The sequence below is a fragment of the Eulemur rufifrons genome, chromosome 15 (assembly GCF_041146395.1).
Source record: "Eulemur rufifrons isolate Redbay chromosome 15, OSU_ERuf_1, whole genome shotgun sequence".
Taxonomy (NCBI): domain Eukaryota; kingdom Metazoa; phylum Chordata; class Mammalia; order Primates; family Lemuridae; genus Eulemur; species Eulemur rufifrons.
Genome location: NC_090997.1, coordinates 61583404 through 61599066, shown reverse-complemented (window position 1 = coordinate 61599066; position 15663 = coordinate 61583404). Strand labels below are relative to the sequence as shown.

Sequence of the window (15663 nt, the reverse complement as noted above, 5' to 3'; positions counted from 1 at the left end):
TCTCGCTATGTTGGCCAGGCTGGAGTGCAGTGGCCATTCACAGGCACAGTCACAGCTCACTACAGCCCTGAACTCCTGGGCACAAGCAATCCTCCTGCCTCAGTCTCTTGAGTAGCTGGGACTATAGGAGCATGTCACTGCCCCCAGCTTGGATAATAGTTTTTGAAAACAAAAAAGAATTTCAGTTTTTCGTGTTATTCACAATGTAACAACTACAGACATAACACACTTTCAAGATTAATCTGCCTTTTAAACACGTTCTCTGTCATTTTCTTAAGTGATGGATTTTCTTAAGTTGATTTCTTATAAATCAACAAAATAATAAATCCAGCCCTAATTTCCAGCATTTGCCAAATTCCAAGGTGCAAATATTCCAACATGGCCAATTTTTGAGCCACCCATGTGACGTCCCTGAACGTGGAGTTGGGAAAAGATGTGCAGCAAATAGCACATCCTTAGAAGTACAGATGCCTCAGTAAAATAATGAGAAAATGATGAGTTTTGAGTATCTATTACTTTTGTTTTTAATGAACTTTAATTTGTAAATGTATATACTTTAATTTTTAATAATGGCTATGTTTAACAATCAACTTGCAATATTCCTGAAAATTTAACAGTGCTCTCCTATGGACTCATCTAAACCGACTCCAGCAGCCCACTGCTCTGAGTCCTGCTGAGCACGGAATGCCTGGGCCCCAAGTCCACTGCCTGTGCTCTCATCAGCGTGGCTGGCTGTTTGCAATCCGTGGTGCACGGAACTTAGCCCCCTCACCAGTTTCTGTAAGAAACCCAATTGTACCAAGCAGTCCTTGAAACGTGGTTTCTACTAAAGATTGTTGGGTCAGAGGGCATAGTGAACATTCCCTTAAATAATTCTCGTGCATAGATCTGTTTTTCAGAACTCTGCTTTATCCAGGGATGGCATTTTTTGTTTTCTTTTTCCTTCCTGGTACCCGTGGGGTACCGGCTTCATTGTCTCCTTTGTCAGGAGGTGATGAGACCGCTCCTCCCCACCCCAGGTACAGCAGCAGCGCTCCCTACTTCCCCACCAGTTTCAGCCCATCTCTGGACCCAGAGGAGAATGTGAACTCAACAAGGCGTTGGTGGGAGAAAGCGGCAGCGTTCTCTTCCTACCCTCATCTCGTTTGCAGCTCTGAAAGGCACAGGAAAGCTGGACCGTCCCCCTCCCACCTCGTTCCTGCCCTTCTGCCGTCATTGTGATGCAGGAGCTATATTTTATTTGGGCAGTTTTATTTTCTTAGGGAAGTCTTATTGCAAAGATGATTTAATAGAAACCCAGATTTGACCACAGCCGGCCTCAAGGCCAAAGGACGTGGGTCCCTCCATCTATTCCCCAAGTGCAGAGGGAAAACAGTATGAATGGACCCAGTCATGGGCTGACTCCCAGGAATGAAATTAGGTCATTGGCCACAAACTTCTTGTTATTGGAACCAATTTTTATTTTCAACAGGCAAGTGTTTAGACTAAAGTCTGAGATTAAACATAGTGAGTTACTTAATTTCCCCTAGGGCTGCTCCCCTCAGAACCCTGAGGGAGCCTTGAATGACGAAAGAGTGTGAGTGAGAAATGGAGAAATGTGTCCCCAGGGAAAGCTACAGGCAGGGACACGGACAAGGCTAGCCTTCCTTAAGTAGGAATGGGGAGGTGTATTAGTCAGCTCGGGCTGCGGTGACAAAATACCATAGACCGAGTGGTTTACACACAGGAATTTATTTTCTCACAGGTCTGGAGGCTGGAAAGCCCAAGATCAAGGTCCAGCAGGATTTGGTCAGGGCTCTCTTGGCAATGCACACCTTCTCGTTGTGCCCTCACATGGCAGAGAGAGAGTGAGCTCTGGTCTCTCTTCCTCTTCTTTAAAGAACACTAATCCCATTACGGAGGCCCCGCCCTCGTGACCTTGTCTAAATCTAATCACCTCCCAAACCCCCAGCTCCAAATACCTTCACATCGGGAGTTAGAGCTTCAACATGTGTCCCTCAAAAAGATGTTGAAGTCCTAACTCCTAGTACCCAGTGACTATGACCTTATTGGAAAATAGGATCTTTGCAGATGGTCGTTTGGGGTGGGGTAGACACAGTCCATAAAAGAGGGGAAGGAAAGGAGGGAGAGTGCAATTTTTAAAAACTCTAGTGTACTAGTAATAGCTTCCTAGGGGTGCTATAACAAATACAACACACTAGGTGACTTAAACAACAGAAATTTATTGTCTCACAGTTTTGGTGTTTGTTTAAAGAAGTTATCAATGAATTTGAATTTAAATCTATATCTTAGTTTTTGTTTTCTATTTGTCCCACCATTCTATTAATATGTTCTTTTATGTATCTTTTCTGCCTTCTTTTGAAGTTTATTTTTTCTTTAGAGAAAGAGTCTTGCTCTATCGCCCAGGCTGCTGGAGTGCAGTGGTGCAATCATAGCTCACTGCAACCTTGAACTCTTGAGCTCAAGCTATCCTCCTGCCTCAGCCTCCCAAGTATCTGAGACTACAGGTCCGTGTCACCGTGCCTGGTTAATTTTTTTGTTTCTTGTAGAGATGGTCTCACTATGTTGCCCAGGTTGGTTGTGAACTCCTGGGCTCAAGCGATCCTCCCTCCTGGGCCTCCCAAAGTGCTGGGATTACAGTGTGAGCCAACTCGCCCAGCCTAAAAATTCTTCATTTATTTTTTGCATATCAGATCTTCCATCTGGGGTCCGTTTCCTTTTGCCTGATGTACATCTTTTACAGGTCTCTTTAATATAGGTCCTCTAATGATGAACTCCCTTAGTTTTTGTTGTCTGGAAGTCTTTATGTTACCTTAATTTTTGAAAAAAAAAAATATTTTTGCTGGGTGTAGAATTCTAGGTTGTTAAGTATTTTCTTGAAGCACATTGAAGATTATTCCATTTATATTCTGGGGCTCATTGTTGTAGAGAACTCAGCTCTCCTTCTAAATTATTTGAGTGTTCCTTGGAAGATAATTTGTATTTGTAAGCTAATTTTAAGATTTTTCTCTTCATTTCTTTGGTGTTCTACAATTTCACTCTGTTGTGTCTACATCTGGATTTCTTTTTTATTCATCCTAATTAGGATTTGTTGGACTTCCCAAATCTGTGAATTGGAATCTTTCATCAGCTCTGGAAAATTGTCAGCCATTGTCTCTTCAGATATGGTCTCTTTTTCATTCTCTACATCTTTTACTTCTGAAACTCTTTTGTTAAAACTTCTCATATTCTCCATGCCTTTTAACCTCTCTTCCATAGTTTTCATTTATTTGTCTCTGTGGTGCTTTTTGGATAATTTCTTCTGACATATCTTCCAGCTCATTAATTCTCTCTTTAGCTAGGTTTACTATGTTGTTAAATCTATCCATTTACTTTGTAATTTTAGTTGTATTTTTTTATCTATAAAAGTTAAATTTGGTTCTTTTTCAAATTTGCAATGTTATTTTAAATAGTTTTTTTGTTCCCTAGAGATGTTTTCAAGTTTATCCTTTATATCTTTACACATAATATCATAGTTGTTCTTAGAATCTGTCTGATAATTGAAATATCTTAAGTATTTGTGAAGTTTTATTGCTGTGTGTTTTTATTGTGGATTCATTCTTTGGTTCCTTGTTTCCTTATGTGCTTGGGGATTTTGGACTGTTCTTCGTTGACTTTGAAAAATTATTTTTTGGGACTTCTTTGAGGCCTTTCTCCAGAGATGATTTATGTTTGCTTTTGCTTTTTCTGGTACCTGGCATACTGCCAGATTGGGTAATTTTTGAAGTAAATTCGCAGCCTAAAGTTTTCTTGATTACTCAAGTTCTGTAAATTTGGGCTGCAAATCTGTGTGACATCTGGCTTGTGGTAATATCTTCTCAGAGATTCTGCACACCCCTTCCCCCAGTGTCAACTTTCCTTATAGCCAGGTAGGAGTAGGGGACAGGTGGGACAAGTTTACAACTGGCTCACCCTTACTTAAGGTTGTAGCCCTTTGGGTAAGCCCAGGGCTCCATAGCAATTCCCAGGGTCCAAATTTCACTTGTATTTTGGCCTGATTATTCTTTATGTATTGTCAGCACCTCCATACTTTTATTCTTTTTTGCATTTTTCTATTATTTCTTGTTTTTAGTTGATCCTAATAACTGAATTTTCTATATTATCAGAAACAGAATTTCAAAGAAAATTAGGATGTTATATTTCTTCTAATCAACATTCAAACTTTGGGACTGACCCTGGTTTTGTCTCAAATTCCTTAACGTTTTCCAAAGTAGTCTAATGAAAGTTACACGCGCAACATCATGAGTTGGGGAGAGCTTAGAAACCAACAACTGTAACCCACTGAATGGCTTTAGAAGATGAAGCTCAGAGGCACTGAGTGAGTTGCTCAGAGTCCCATGTGAGTCAGCGGCAGAACCGGGGTTGGACGGCCAGTCACTATCTCCGAGTCCTGTGTTCCTGCCACTGCCCTGCAGAGCGGCGGGCAACGTGTAGCTGAGGACAGGATCCAGGCCAGTTCTCAGTGTCCATTTCCGCAGTGAGGAAATATGGATTCTCCCCTTCTCTTTGTGTCCTCTCCCAACGTTCTGCACAGACCTTTTCCCGTTCCATTCTGAGGGTTTACTACTTGAGTATTAGAGAAGGAATGTTTTGAAACTTAGAGACAAAGCCAGTGTTATTGCTCCCCCAATAAAAAGTGTAGTTAATAATTTAGCTAAATCAGCAATAAGTAAACAAATGGTAATGTTTTAAAACTGATGTGACAAAAATATACTATCAAAGGCAAGGTTTTGTGAATAGATGTAGACGTTATCCTAGATTCTGTGCTTTCTCTCACCTGCCACCTCAATTCCATCTCTAAAGTGCACCCTGAATCCAACCAATTATTTCTACCTCCTCACTTCCACCCTAGTTCAGCCACCAGTGTCTCTCAGCTGGGCCATGTGATACCTCCCTTAACTAGTATTCTCTTCTCCACTCTGTCTCCACCTCCCATCCATTCTCTCTAACAGCAGCCGTACTTATCTTCCTAAAACAAAAACTGAGTGTGTGGGTCCCAGCTTAAAATCTTCTAACTACTTCCATAACTCTTAGAATGAAATCCAAACTCCTTATCCTGACCATATTTGTTTCCCAGGGCTGCTGTAACAAAGTACTACAAACTGGATGGCTTAAAAACGACATTTCTGGAGGCCAGAAGTCCAAGCTCAAGGTCTCAGCAGGGCCACGCTCTCTACAAAGGCTCCAGGGAAGCAGCCTTCCTTGCCCCTTCCTGGCTTCTGGTGGTTGCCGACAATCCTGGTGTTTCTTGGCTGTTGACACATCACTTTGATCTCTGCCTCTGTTGTCACATGGCATTCTCTCCAGGTGTCTAACTCTATATCAAATTTCCCTCTTCTTATAAGGACACTAGTCATGGGGTTAGGGCCCACTCTAATCCAGCATGTACTCATTTTAACTTGATTGCATCTGCAAAGACCCTATTTCCAATTAAAGTCAATATTCATGGGTACGGGGCGGGGGGTGGATTAAGACTTGAGCATATGTCTTTTTATGGGGACGCCACTCAACTCCTGGTACTGACTTAGAAAGCCCTTGTTATCTGATCCTCACCAGCTAGCTGGCCTCATCTGGCACCATCCTGCCTCCTGCCCACAGTTCCAGCTACTCTGGCTTCACGAGCTATTCCGTCTGCCTGGAAAGCTCTTTCCCTAGTCACGATTGATAGGTGACCTCTTGTCATTCGGATCTTTGTAGGCCTGCCCTGGTCACCTGTTCTCAAGGACTTTATCTTCCCCATGTGCAGCTGAAGCTTCAGCACCTGGAAGAGTTCCTGGCACATACTAGGTGCTTAAGAAGTATTTGTTGAACAAAGGACTGCCTGACTGAAAAAGCGATTTTTTTTTTTTTTCCTTTTTAGACGTAGCTTAAAAATGATGCCACTTGGAAAGGATAGCTCCTGCATAAGCAATACTTAGGAACCATTTCAAGATGTGTCAGGAGCATGTTTCTCCGAGGGGATCATCTGTGAGGTGTGAGGCAGGAGGGTGGGTTTGCAAGGATTTGTGAAGATCTGATCTCAAGTGACAAGTGAAGAAATGTAGATGAGTCTCAGGAAAGATGGGCAATTTCCCCATGGCTGCATGAGCAAGAAACTTAGGGCTTATTTGACTTTTTGGAATTTCTGATAGTAGTAACAATAATACTAATGGCAAAAATGAACATTTATTGAGTTCTCACTTTGCATGACGCTAACCGTTTGCATTTAATCCTCACCACATGGCTGTGAAGAGGTATTATTATTTTCACTTTACAGGAGAGGAAAGGCAGGCTCTGAGAGCCTAAGTAACGAGCCTCAGAACAGAGTTAGTGAGTAGCTGAGCTGGACTTTGAACCCAGGCCCAAAACCGCATGCTCTGTCGTATGTGCCCGTGGCTGCCCCAAACTCATTTTTAAATTTTGCTTTGTTGGGTTGTCCTCTGCTGGTGTGCAGGCAGCTCTCTCCATCTTCATACTTGCCCATCCACATTCTCCATCCTCAGGTTACCAACCTCTTGCTGCCAGTCTTCCAGACACTTTTTTAAGTATTTCTGTTACTGTCAAACTCATATATTTCTAGAAAAATACTCGAATCTTACATCAACTGGCATTGTCCCCTTGAATGTTCTCCTGGTCACTCTCAGTCTGCAAACAAACCCCCTCTCAATTCTTTCCAGTGAATCTCCAGCAAATGTCTTAGAGAAGGTCACCCCCAAAAGACAGCTGGGGCAAGTTCTCCAGGCCCATCATTTGGATCTATAAATGCAAAAGAAAGATGAGCTGGTCCCAGGTTCCCAGCCCCTTTGGTGGAGACTGCAGCTGGCAGGGACTGACACTCCACCCCTTCGCTTCACCCTGCCCTGATACTCTATCAAGGCCAACAGTCCCTGCAGCAGGCACGGGCAGCCTGGCCCTGGGTGAGGAGTCGCCTACCTGTTGGACTGAAGTTTTGAATTTCAGGTAAAAGTGCCGACTGTACTAGCATCTGTACAGGGTTATTGGCTTCAAAGGCCAAGAATTAGCTCCTGTATGTCAAAGCAAGGCATCCTGGGCTGCAAGTCTTCCGGTTTTATGTGTTGAGGAGAGGACTCTCTTCTCTCCTCCTCTTCATTTACCCAGTTCATTCTGCCAGATTCCATTTTTAGTATTTTTGAAACAAACTCTATCTTAGAATAGTTTTAGACTTATAGAAGTGCTGCAAAGATAGAACAGAGAATTCTCATGTGCTCCAAGCCTGGTTTCCCCTATTGTTAACATCTTACATTACTATGGTATGTTTGCCACAACCAGGAAACCAATAAGAATATATTATTATTAAATAACATCAATATTTTATTTCAATTTCATTAGCTTTTCCCTGTTCTGTCCCAGGATCCTGCATTACATTTAGTTGTCATGTTTCCTTAAGCTCCTCTGGGCTGTGAAAGTTGCTCAGACTTTCCTTGTTTTTGATGACCTCGGTAGTTTTGAGGAGTACTGGTCAGATATTTTGTAGAATGTTCTGCAATTTGGGTTTTCCTAATGTTTTTCTCTTGATTAGATGGGGGCCATGCGTTTTGGGGAAGAAGATCCAGAGGTAAAGTGTGGTTTTCGTTGTATCATAATAAGAGCACATACTATTAACATGACACATCACCGTTGATGTTGACCTTGATCCTATGGTTGAAGTGGTATTTGTCAGGTTTCCCACTGTAAAGGTATGTTTCCTCCCATGTCCTTACTATACTCTTTGGAAGAAAGTTACTATGCACAGCCCACACTTGAGTGGGGAGTTATGCTTCACCTACTTGAGGGTGAAATAGTGACATAAGTCATTTGGGATTTTTATGCACTGGAGATTCATCTGTTCTCCCCCATTTATTTACTTAGCCATTTATATCAGTATAGATTCATGGATATTTATTTTATACTTTGAGTTATCCATTACTATATTATTTATCTGTTGCTTATATGGGTCTAGATTTGGCCATAGTAAGCTTTTTCCATTGGCACCTGTGTCCCTGTAACCAACCCCCATTGTTGTGTGTGGTCTTTTTTTCTTTAGTAGTTTCTTACTTTCTGGCACTAGCAGATGCTCTAGGCTCATCATGTGTATTCCCTAACCTGGTCCTAGAAGCAGCCATTTCTGTAAGGAGTCCTGGTTACTTTTATTGAAGAATGGTATTAGAAGCCAATATATCAGCATTATGTTTTATTTTCTCTATTTAAAAAACAAAATAAAACAAACAAGCAAATTTTTTTAAAAAGCCAAGGCAACAATGACAAAGACAAATGCCCTGCCAGAGAACAGCTTGGATAGGTTGGGAGCAGAGGGGGAGCTCCCCATTCCACATGTGGGAGAGGCTTGTGGTGACACACTGGGCCCCACGTCACAGCAGAGGAATGCTTCCAGCCAGCGGGCTCATATCTGTGCGCCTCGATTTCAGGAGCTTTCTAAAATCATGGGTGGCTCTTTTTTCTATGCTAAGCTATTTCTGACTCTTTATGTTAAGCACCCAGATAGAAATTTCTGAATGTCAAGTCAAAAGGGTATTTCTGCTGATGATTTTTTTCTCTTGCAAAAAGGATGTTTTTAAAAATCCATGTACTACCCATAGTTGAATGAAATTCAAGAGTCCTAGCAGTTGTTTTAGAGGTTGGATGTATACAGAAGGTTTTCCTTGCAACCCCCAACTTAGTCAAACCCCTGTAATTGCTTCACTTGGGCAGAAATGGGCAGAAGTGACAGCCAATTGTAATTCTATTACTTCATTTGAGGTGGGTTCAAAGAACACGTTCCTCTCTAATAGATATTAAAATAGTGGCAAGCTTTAGACATTAGGATAGTTATGATGTTTCGATGAATAGTAAACAGTGTCTGGATATTTATGTTTTAGCCATCATCATCATCATCTTTCTAAGGAAGGATCACAAGGATCTTTCTGTGATTTACTTAAAGACCACAAGGGAAAAATGACAATTTGCCAATTCCATTTCCCACCCCCCACCCCCCAGGAGCATCATTATCTCTGTGTTGGGGGTTAGAGGGCTTTAGGCTTGTGAAGGAGGATTTCGTTCGCCAAGGTTCTCCCAGAGTCTGCTGCCTGAAGTCCTTGGGGACTCTGTCACATTCAGCCTCTCCATGACAAGCCATGCAAGGCAGGAAATCACGCCTAGAAAGGCAGTCATGGGACTGTTGGTACATGATCTCCAAGAACAGTAAGGCAGCTGCTGCCCTTGTCACACTTGACAGTGGAGGAAGCCACACCAAAGTCATGGTGACTGAGTCACAGAAGGTTTCTGGTCACTCATTCCCACCACTGAGGTTTCTTTTAAATTGTTTTTGTAATATTTAGCAGTGTATTTCTACATGATGGGCCCTTTCATTTTTCAAATGCTACACTGAGAATGAGATGAAATCTCTATGTTAATTGGAGTTTCTGATTAATATAGGGGCTCTCTCAAGAGCCCCAACTTCAGCACCCATACAGCACTGTGCAGCCAACGTGCTCACTGCTGACGGAGCTCATTTCAAACTCATTTCCACATATGCTAGTGTCCCCTCAGTGCTCCTAGCAGCCATGCTGCCTTCCCCAGGCCTCCTACCCTCCCAGCTCATCAACATGCTCACCTCCTCCAGCTCCTGCTCAGCTTCCTGTATCAGGAGGAAACTGGAAACCCTCAGAAGAGACCTGCAAGCTCCTCCTCCACATCCACTCCCCTCCGCAGCATCCAAACCTTCGTGTTCTGCCTCCCATCCTGTTGCACGAGGTGAAGGGTATACACATCCTCTTTGGCGGCCGCCTCCCCATGTGCTAAATCTCCATCCCTCTGGCCTACTCAAAGCTCGGGTGCCAGCAGTTCTCCACACACTGTCATGTAGCATCAACTTTTCTCTCTCTACTGGATTACTTCCACCAGTACTAAAACACTGTTATTTCTCCCATCTCAAAACAAAAAAAATCTTTAAAATTAAAAAATTTTAATTTTGCTAAAATAGCATAACACAACATTTACCATTGCAGCCATTTCTAAGTATACTTTTCAGTCACATTTTTGTGTAACCAATTTCCAGAATGTTTGTCTTGCAAAACTGAAACTCTGTCCTCGTTAAACACTAACTCCCCATCCACTTTCCCCCAGCCCCTGCAACCACCATTGTTCTTTCTGTCTCTATGAATGTGACTTTTGGCTATTGTAAATATTGTTGCTATGAACATGGGTGTAAAATATCTCCTTGAAACCCTCCTTTCAATTCTTTGGGGTTTATACTGAGAAATGGAATTGCTGAGTCATACGGCAATTCTATTTTTAATTTTCTGAGCAGCTGCCATACTGTTTTTTCCACAGTAGTATATTTCCCCGAACAGTGCACAAGGGTTCCAGATTCTCCATATCCTCACCAATATTGGCTATTTTCTGGGGGGTTTTTTGATAGTAGCTATCCCAGTGGGGTGAGGTGGTATCTCACTGTGGGGCAAACAATCTTTTTATCCTGTTTTTCTCTCTTGCTGGGGCTAGTTCTCTGCTCCCTTTATGGCAAAATTCCTTGAATGAGTTGACTTTATGTCCCAGTCCCAATGCCTCTCTTCCCATCATTTCCTAAGTTTATTCCAATCAGGAATTACCCTATTTTAAAATTTCAACCCAAAGTACAACTCCGCAATTGCATTTCCCATGCCCCTTCCCTCTTTATTTCCACCATCAGCTCTTATCATCTTCTAATGTACTATATCATTTCTTATTTATTCTGTTTGTTTTCTGTCTGCCTCCATTACAATGTCAGTTCCAGGAGGGCAAAGATGTAGTCTGATTCCAGTCCAACCCACTGTACCATAACCTTTCTTATTGATAAGTTTCTAAATCTAATAGCCATTCCTAGTCTTGTCTGCCCAGAGATTTGACATGGTTAATCACTCTCTCCTCCTTGAAATGCTTTTCTCCAATTGGCTCCCTGGACACCACCCTCTCCTAGTTTTCTTTCTATTGCACTGGAGGCTCTTTCCTAGTTTCTGTTGCTGTTTCTTCCTCATTTCTCCAACCTCTTTGTGTTGGAGTCTTGCAAGGCTCGATGTTTGGATCCTTCTCCAACTACACTCACTTCTCTGATGAGCTCATCCATTATCATGACCTTACATATCAACTTTGTGTTAGTGAATCCCAAATTTATATTTCCATTTAGACTTTCCCCCAGACCTCCAACCTATATGCAACTGCCTGCTTGCCATCGACTTGGGTATCTAGTAGGCATCTTAAACTTGACGTGTCCAAAACTAACCCCTGATCTTCTCTAGCCCCCTCTGCTCTCCCCTCCTTCCCTTCCAAAAAAACCTTACTTTACCTACAGCCTTTCAGGCCCAAACCCTTGGAGTCATCTTTGATTTCTTTCTTTTCTCACATACCACAACTAGTGTGTTGGTAAATCCTGTTTGTTCCACCTTCGAAACGTATTCAGAATCCATCCACTTCTCATCCCTCCACTGCTATCACCCTGATCCAACATTCTGTTATCTCTCATCTGCTCTAGACTAGTGGTCCTCACTTTTGCCCTTTTCAGTTCCTTTTCAACACAACAAAAGTATTATTAAAATGTTAGTTTAGATCCTATTGTTTCCCTGCTCAAAAGAGCTCACAGCAATAGCTAAAGGCCTTACAAAGCCCTGCCAGATCTAGCTTCAGTACCTCCCCAGTCTCACTCTGGTCTCCCTACGGTTCCACAAACCCTCCCATACTCCTGCCTCAGGACATTTGCACTCGATAGTCTTGTTGCCTGGAATATTCTTCCCCTAGACATCTATATGGCTTGTTTCCTCACCTCCTTCAAATCTTTGTGCAATGTCACCCAAGCAGTGCCTTAACCACTCTGCTTTAAAATTCCAACCCAAAGTACAAACTGCTCAATTGCACTTCCCGTGGCCCTTCCCTCTTCATTTCCACCATCAGCTCTCATCACCTTCTAACATACTGTATCATTTACCTGTTTATTCTATTTATTGTCTGTCTCCCTTCAACAGAATATCAGTTCCATGAAGGTAAAGATTTTTATCCACTTTGTTCCCTGTTGTATTCCTAGAAGCTAGAAGACTATCTGGTATGAAATAGGCTCTCAATACATATTTGTTAAATAAATGAATGAATACAGAATGATTGGGTGACTAGCAGTTGGAATACTATTTCTTTATGACTATTATTGTTATCCTATCCTAAAAATCCAGGAAGAAAGTTAGGATATGGATGGGGACTGCACACATGTTAACAGAATGTACAACCTTGCTACTCAAAGTGTGGTGGGTCCACGGACCAGCAGCATCAGTACCACTTGGGAGCTCATGAGTAATACAGAAGCTCAGGCCCCACCCTAGACCTCCTGAATCAGACCCTGCATTTTAATGAAACCCCCAGGAGGTTGATTGCAAAAGTTAAAAAGCTCTGGTGTTGAGCAATGGTCCTCAACTTTAATTGTGTAGAATCCGAGTAACTGTTAAAACTCCTGCTGCCTGGGTCCCACTCCCGGAGACTGACTGACTGGAGTGGGGTCTAGATGTATTTCAGTGGTGAAGAGGGGAAGCTCCTGACTTAGTCATTGTTTTGGGGTGGAGAACTAAGATCAAAAGCTTGTCTCTGTACCAAGCTTGGTACAAAGAGTGACTTGTTGATGTGGGGATCATCAAGTAGCCTTCTCCCCCTTATTCCAGAAGAGCACATTTCAGCTCTTCTTTTGTGGTTTCAAGTGAGACTTTCAGGGTGGCTGCCGCTCACTGTCAGAAAATGCACATGGGTCCACATCCAGGCTGGTGCTGGCAGTCTGCTGCAGGAAAGGGACACTGAGCAGCGTGTCAGCTCTTGCAGGAGTGGCTCTGCTCTCTTTCTCAGCAGGGCCCAGTGATCTTTGTGAGCAGACAGCTTGTCAGAGAGGGAGGAAAGATTCAAGGTCAGTCTCGAGGTGGGTGTAGGGAAAGCCCTGTCCATAGGATTTTAGGGAGCATGGCGGGGGGTGGGAGGGGGAGTGCAGGCTGGAACCTGTCTCTCCCATCCTGCATCCTGCACTCAAAGAGCTCGTGGTTTCAGCTGTTCACATCTCTGTGCGCTTCCATACCAACTGCCACTGAATGATAGTTCATTTCCTGGGTGGCTCCACTGTAAGGATTGGGTACAGTCTGACCTCTGAATGTGACCCCAAATATGAATCCTGACCATGAACTTGAAACTGAAGTTCAGGCCCTAAAGCTACACCATAGAAAGGCGTGGAAGCATGGTAGAGTGGTGACAGTTAACTGCCAACCAGGAAAGGTTCTGGCAAGGCGTAGGGAGCATTCCTAGATTCTCACTGACCAAATGGACTCTGTCTTGCAGCTCCAGCCTGGGGTTCTCACGACTCCGTTATCCCTCTCACCTCTGCGGAGTACCCCGGAGCCCGACCTCAGCTCCATTCCTCAGGACGCAGCCACCGTCCCCAGCATGGTGGCCCCACAGGCTGTCACAGGTAGGTCCGCAGGATGAGCTCCGAGGCTGCAAAGAAGGCCTGCAAAGAACCGGGCGGCTGCAGCCTAACAGTTGCTTTGTGAGCTAAAGAGTTGCCGATGAGTGGCTCTAATGAAGGATTTAGTGTGTTAGCCAGACAGCAGACAGGACGACCAGATCTCTGAAAACATGAATTTATGTGCCTCGCAGCTTGGATTATTTGAAACTTGGTTTTCAATGCATCTTGGGTTTCAGGGTTACTTTGGGTGGCAGGGGGAGGTGTGGACAAGAGTGGCCAGATATGTTTCTTTTCAGAGCAGATTCCCTTTGCACCAACATAAGCCTGCTTGCCTTGAACAGTGTTCTCGTTCCATTTCCTGGATCTCCTAAGGATCCTCACCTCCCTTGGTCCCACCCAAAACCCTCCAGTCCAGCCAGGGTGGCGTGCATCCCAGTGTCTTTCTCATGGGGCACCCACCAACCCACAGTTTCAACATAACAGTAACAACAACCTGACAGTGCCACACACATGTTCGTGCACACACGTGCACACAAAGTCCCCCCATCGCAACCCACTGCCTCAGTCCCCACCACTGCTCTTAGGTAAAGACCAAACTTGCTAACATGGCCGAAAGGGCCCTGCAGGCTCCAGCGCACTGCTCCTCTCTCAGCCCCTAGGACGGCCATGGGGTCTTAGCCTATTCTCTCCCTCCTTCTGGACTGATCTTCCCTCCTGGTCCCCTGTTCCTCCCGTATGTCTCAGCTCAGGCACCCTCCCTCCAGAAGGTCTCCCCGACTTTCCCGCCAGGGCCCCCAGGATGGGCTCTCCTGCCATCCCCCACATCTCTCACAGCAGCTCGTGGGGTCATCTGAACAGATCTGCCTTCCCCACCCGGCCATAAGCTCTGTGCGGGCAGCAGCTGCTTCATTTTGTTCACTCTTTCCCTGTAGGGGTGGCGTAGTGCCTGGCACGAAGGTCTCTTGTTCATTGGGTTTTCCTTATCGCCTGGCGTGAAAGGCCGAGCAGGCAGCCTGGTGGAGTGACAAGAGCATTTGTCATCAGAAGACCTTTAGTCCACGTCCCTGCTGTGCCGCTAGGACTGCAGACTGGGAGCAGCCATCTCACTGCTTTCAGCCTCGGTTTCTTCATTAGCATTAAGTGGGCTTGTCTTGAGAGTATAGTAGGTGCTCAGCCAAAACTCTTTCTTCATCTGTAACCTTTCCAAAATGCTATTGGTCTCCTCTAAAAGTCCCTCTTCAACATTCCCTTGCACCAGCGGCCTCTAAGGTAAGATGCTCATGGCCTGGGGCTGGGAAGAGGTGGGGGCGGGGGGCAGACACATCCGAGCCATCATACATGTGTGGAAGCAATATAATACCTGCTATTAGTATTCATTTTTATCTCATCCTTTACAAATTTCTATTTCTTGGATATGTTTGAAATGCCTACAATACTTATTACACAATGCTTTCCTAGGTCACGGAAAGGGAAGGAAATAGCTTTTCTATCTTATTTCCAAGTTTGGGTAGTTTTTCTTAAGAGGTAGGCTAGGGCACTCTTTCACTTGTTAAGGAGCTTGGCTTGATATCAGTAGGACAATAGGAATCCTAAAACAAATAGTCTGAAGGCAGGCTGACCAGGTAGACAGCTATTGCTGAATTATAGGTGGGGTACTTAGTTAAGTTGAACTTATAATATAAACTAGGTCTGAACCCCCTCACCCAAATGACCAAGCTAATTATACTGATGATAATTAACTCATAGGGTGATCTGCTCTGTACAAAAGTTTTAAACCCTAAAGCTTTAAATCCTAAAAAGGATTTATATTTCTTTTTAATTGCAAAATTCATAAAGATTCCATTGTGATTTACTGAAATCTATCGTATATGAAAACCAGTTTTGTAGATATTTTAACTTTTCTAAAGATTTACATTATATAAATGTGACATTTTCCTGTAAAAAATGTACACAATGCATTAATAGAGTTAAGAATGCATATAACCTGTAAATAAATAAACACAGTTTGGGTCATATGCTAAACAATTTTTTATTGATGGGGTATATTACCTTTAACAGTGTGGGCACCACTGACTGGTCTCACCTAAATGGGTTGTTGAGCATTTGTTTTCCCTGAGGCTGTAACTAGCACTGTCTTTAGAACTCCACTGAATACAGAGTCTCTGGAGTGATCAGCATCATCTGGG

At 43.5% G+C, this 15663-nt stretch overlaps 1 protein-coding gene across 1 annotated transcript in view; it reads left to right on the top strand.

The window, feature by feature from the left end:
• The window catches only part of SCML4 (Scm polycomb group protein like 4), a 53932-nt gene that overhangs the window by 5092 nt on the left and 33177 nt on the right, over positions 1-15663 (top strand). The window contains exon 2 of the mRNA XM_069488516.1: positions 13351-13480. Within this exon, the coding sequence (XP_069344617.1) occupies positions 13351-13480 (130 nt within the window). The remainder of the gene's footprint in view (positions 1-13350; positions 13481-15663) is intronic.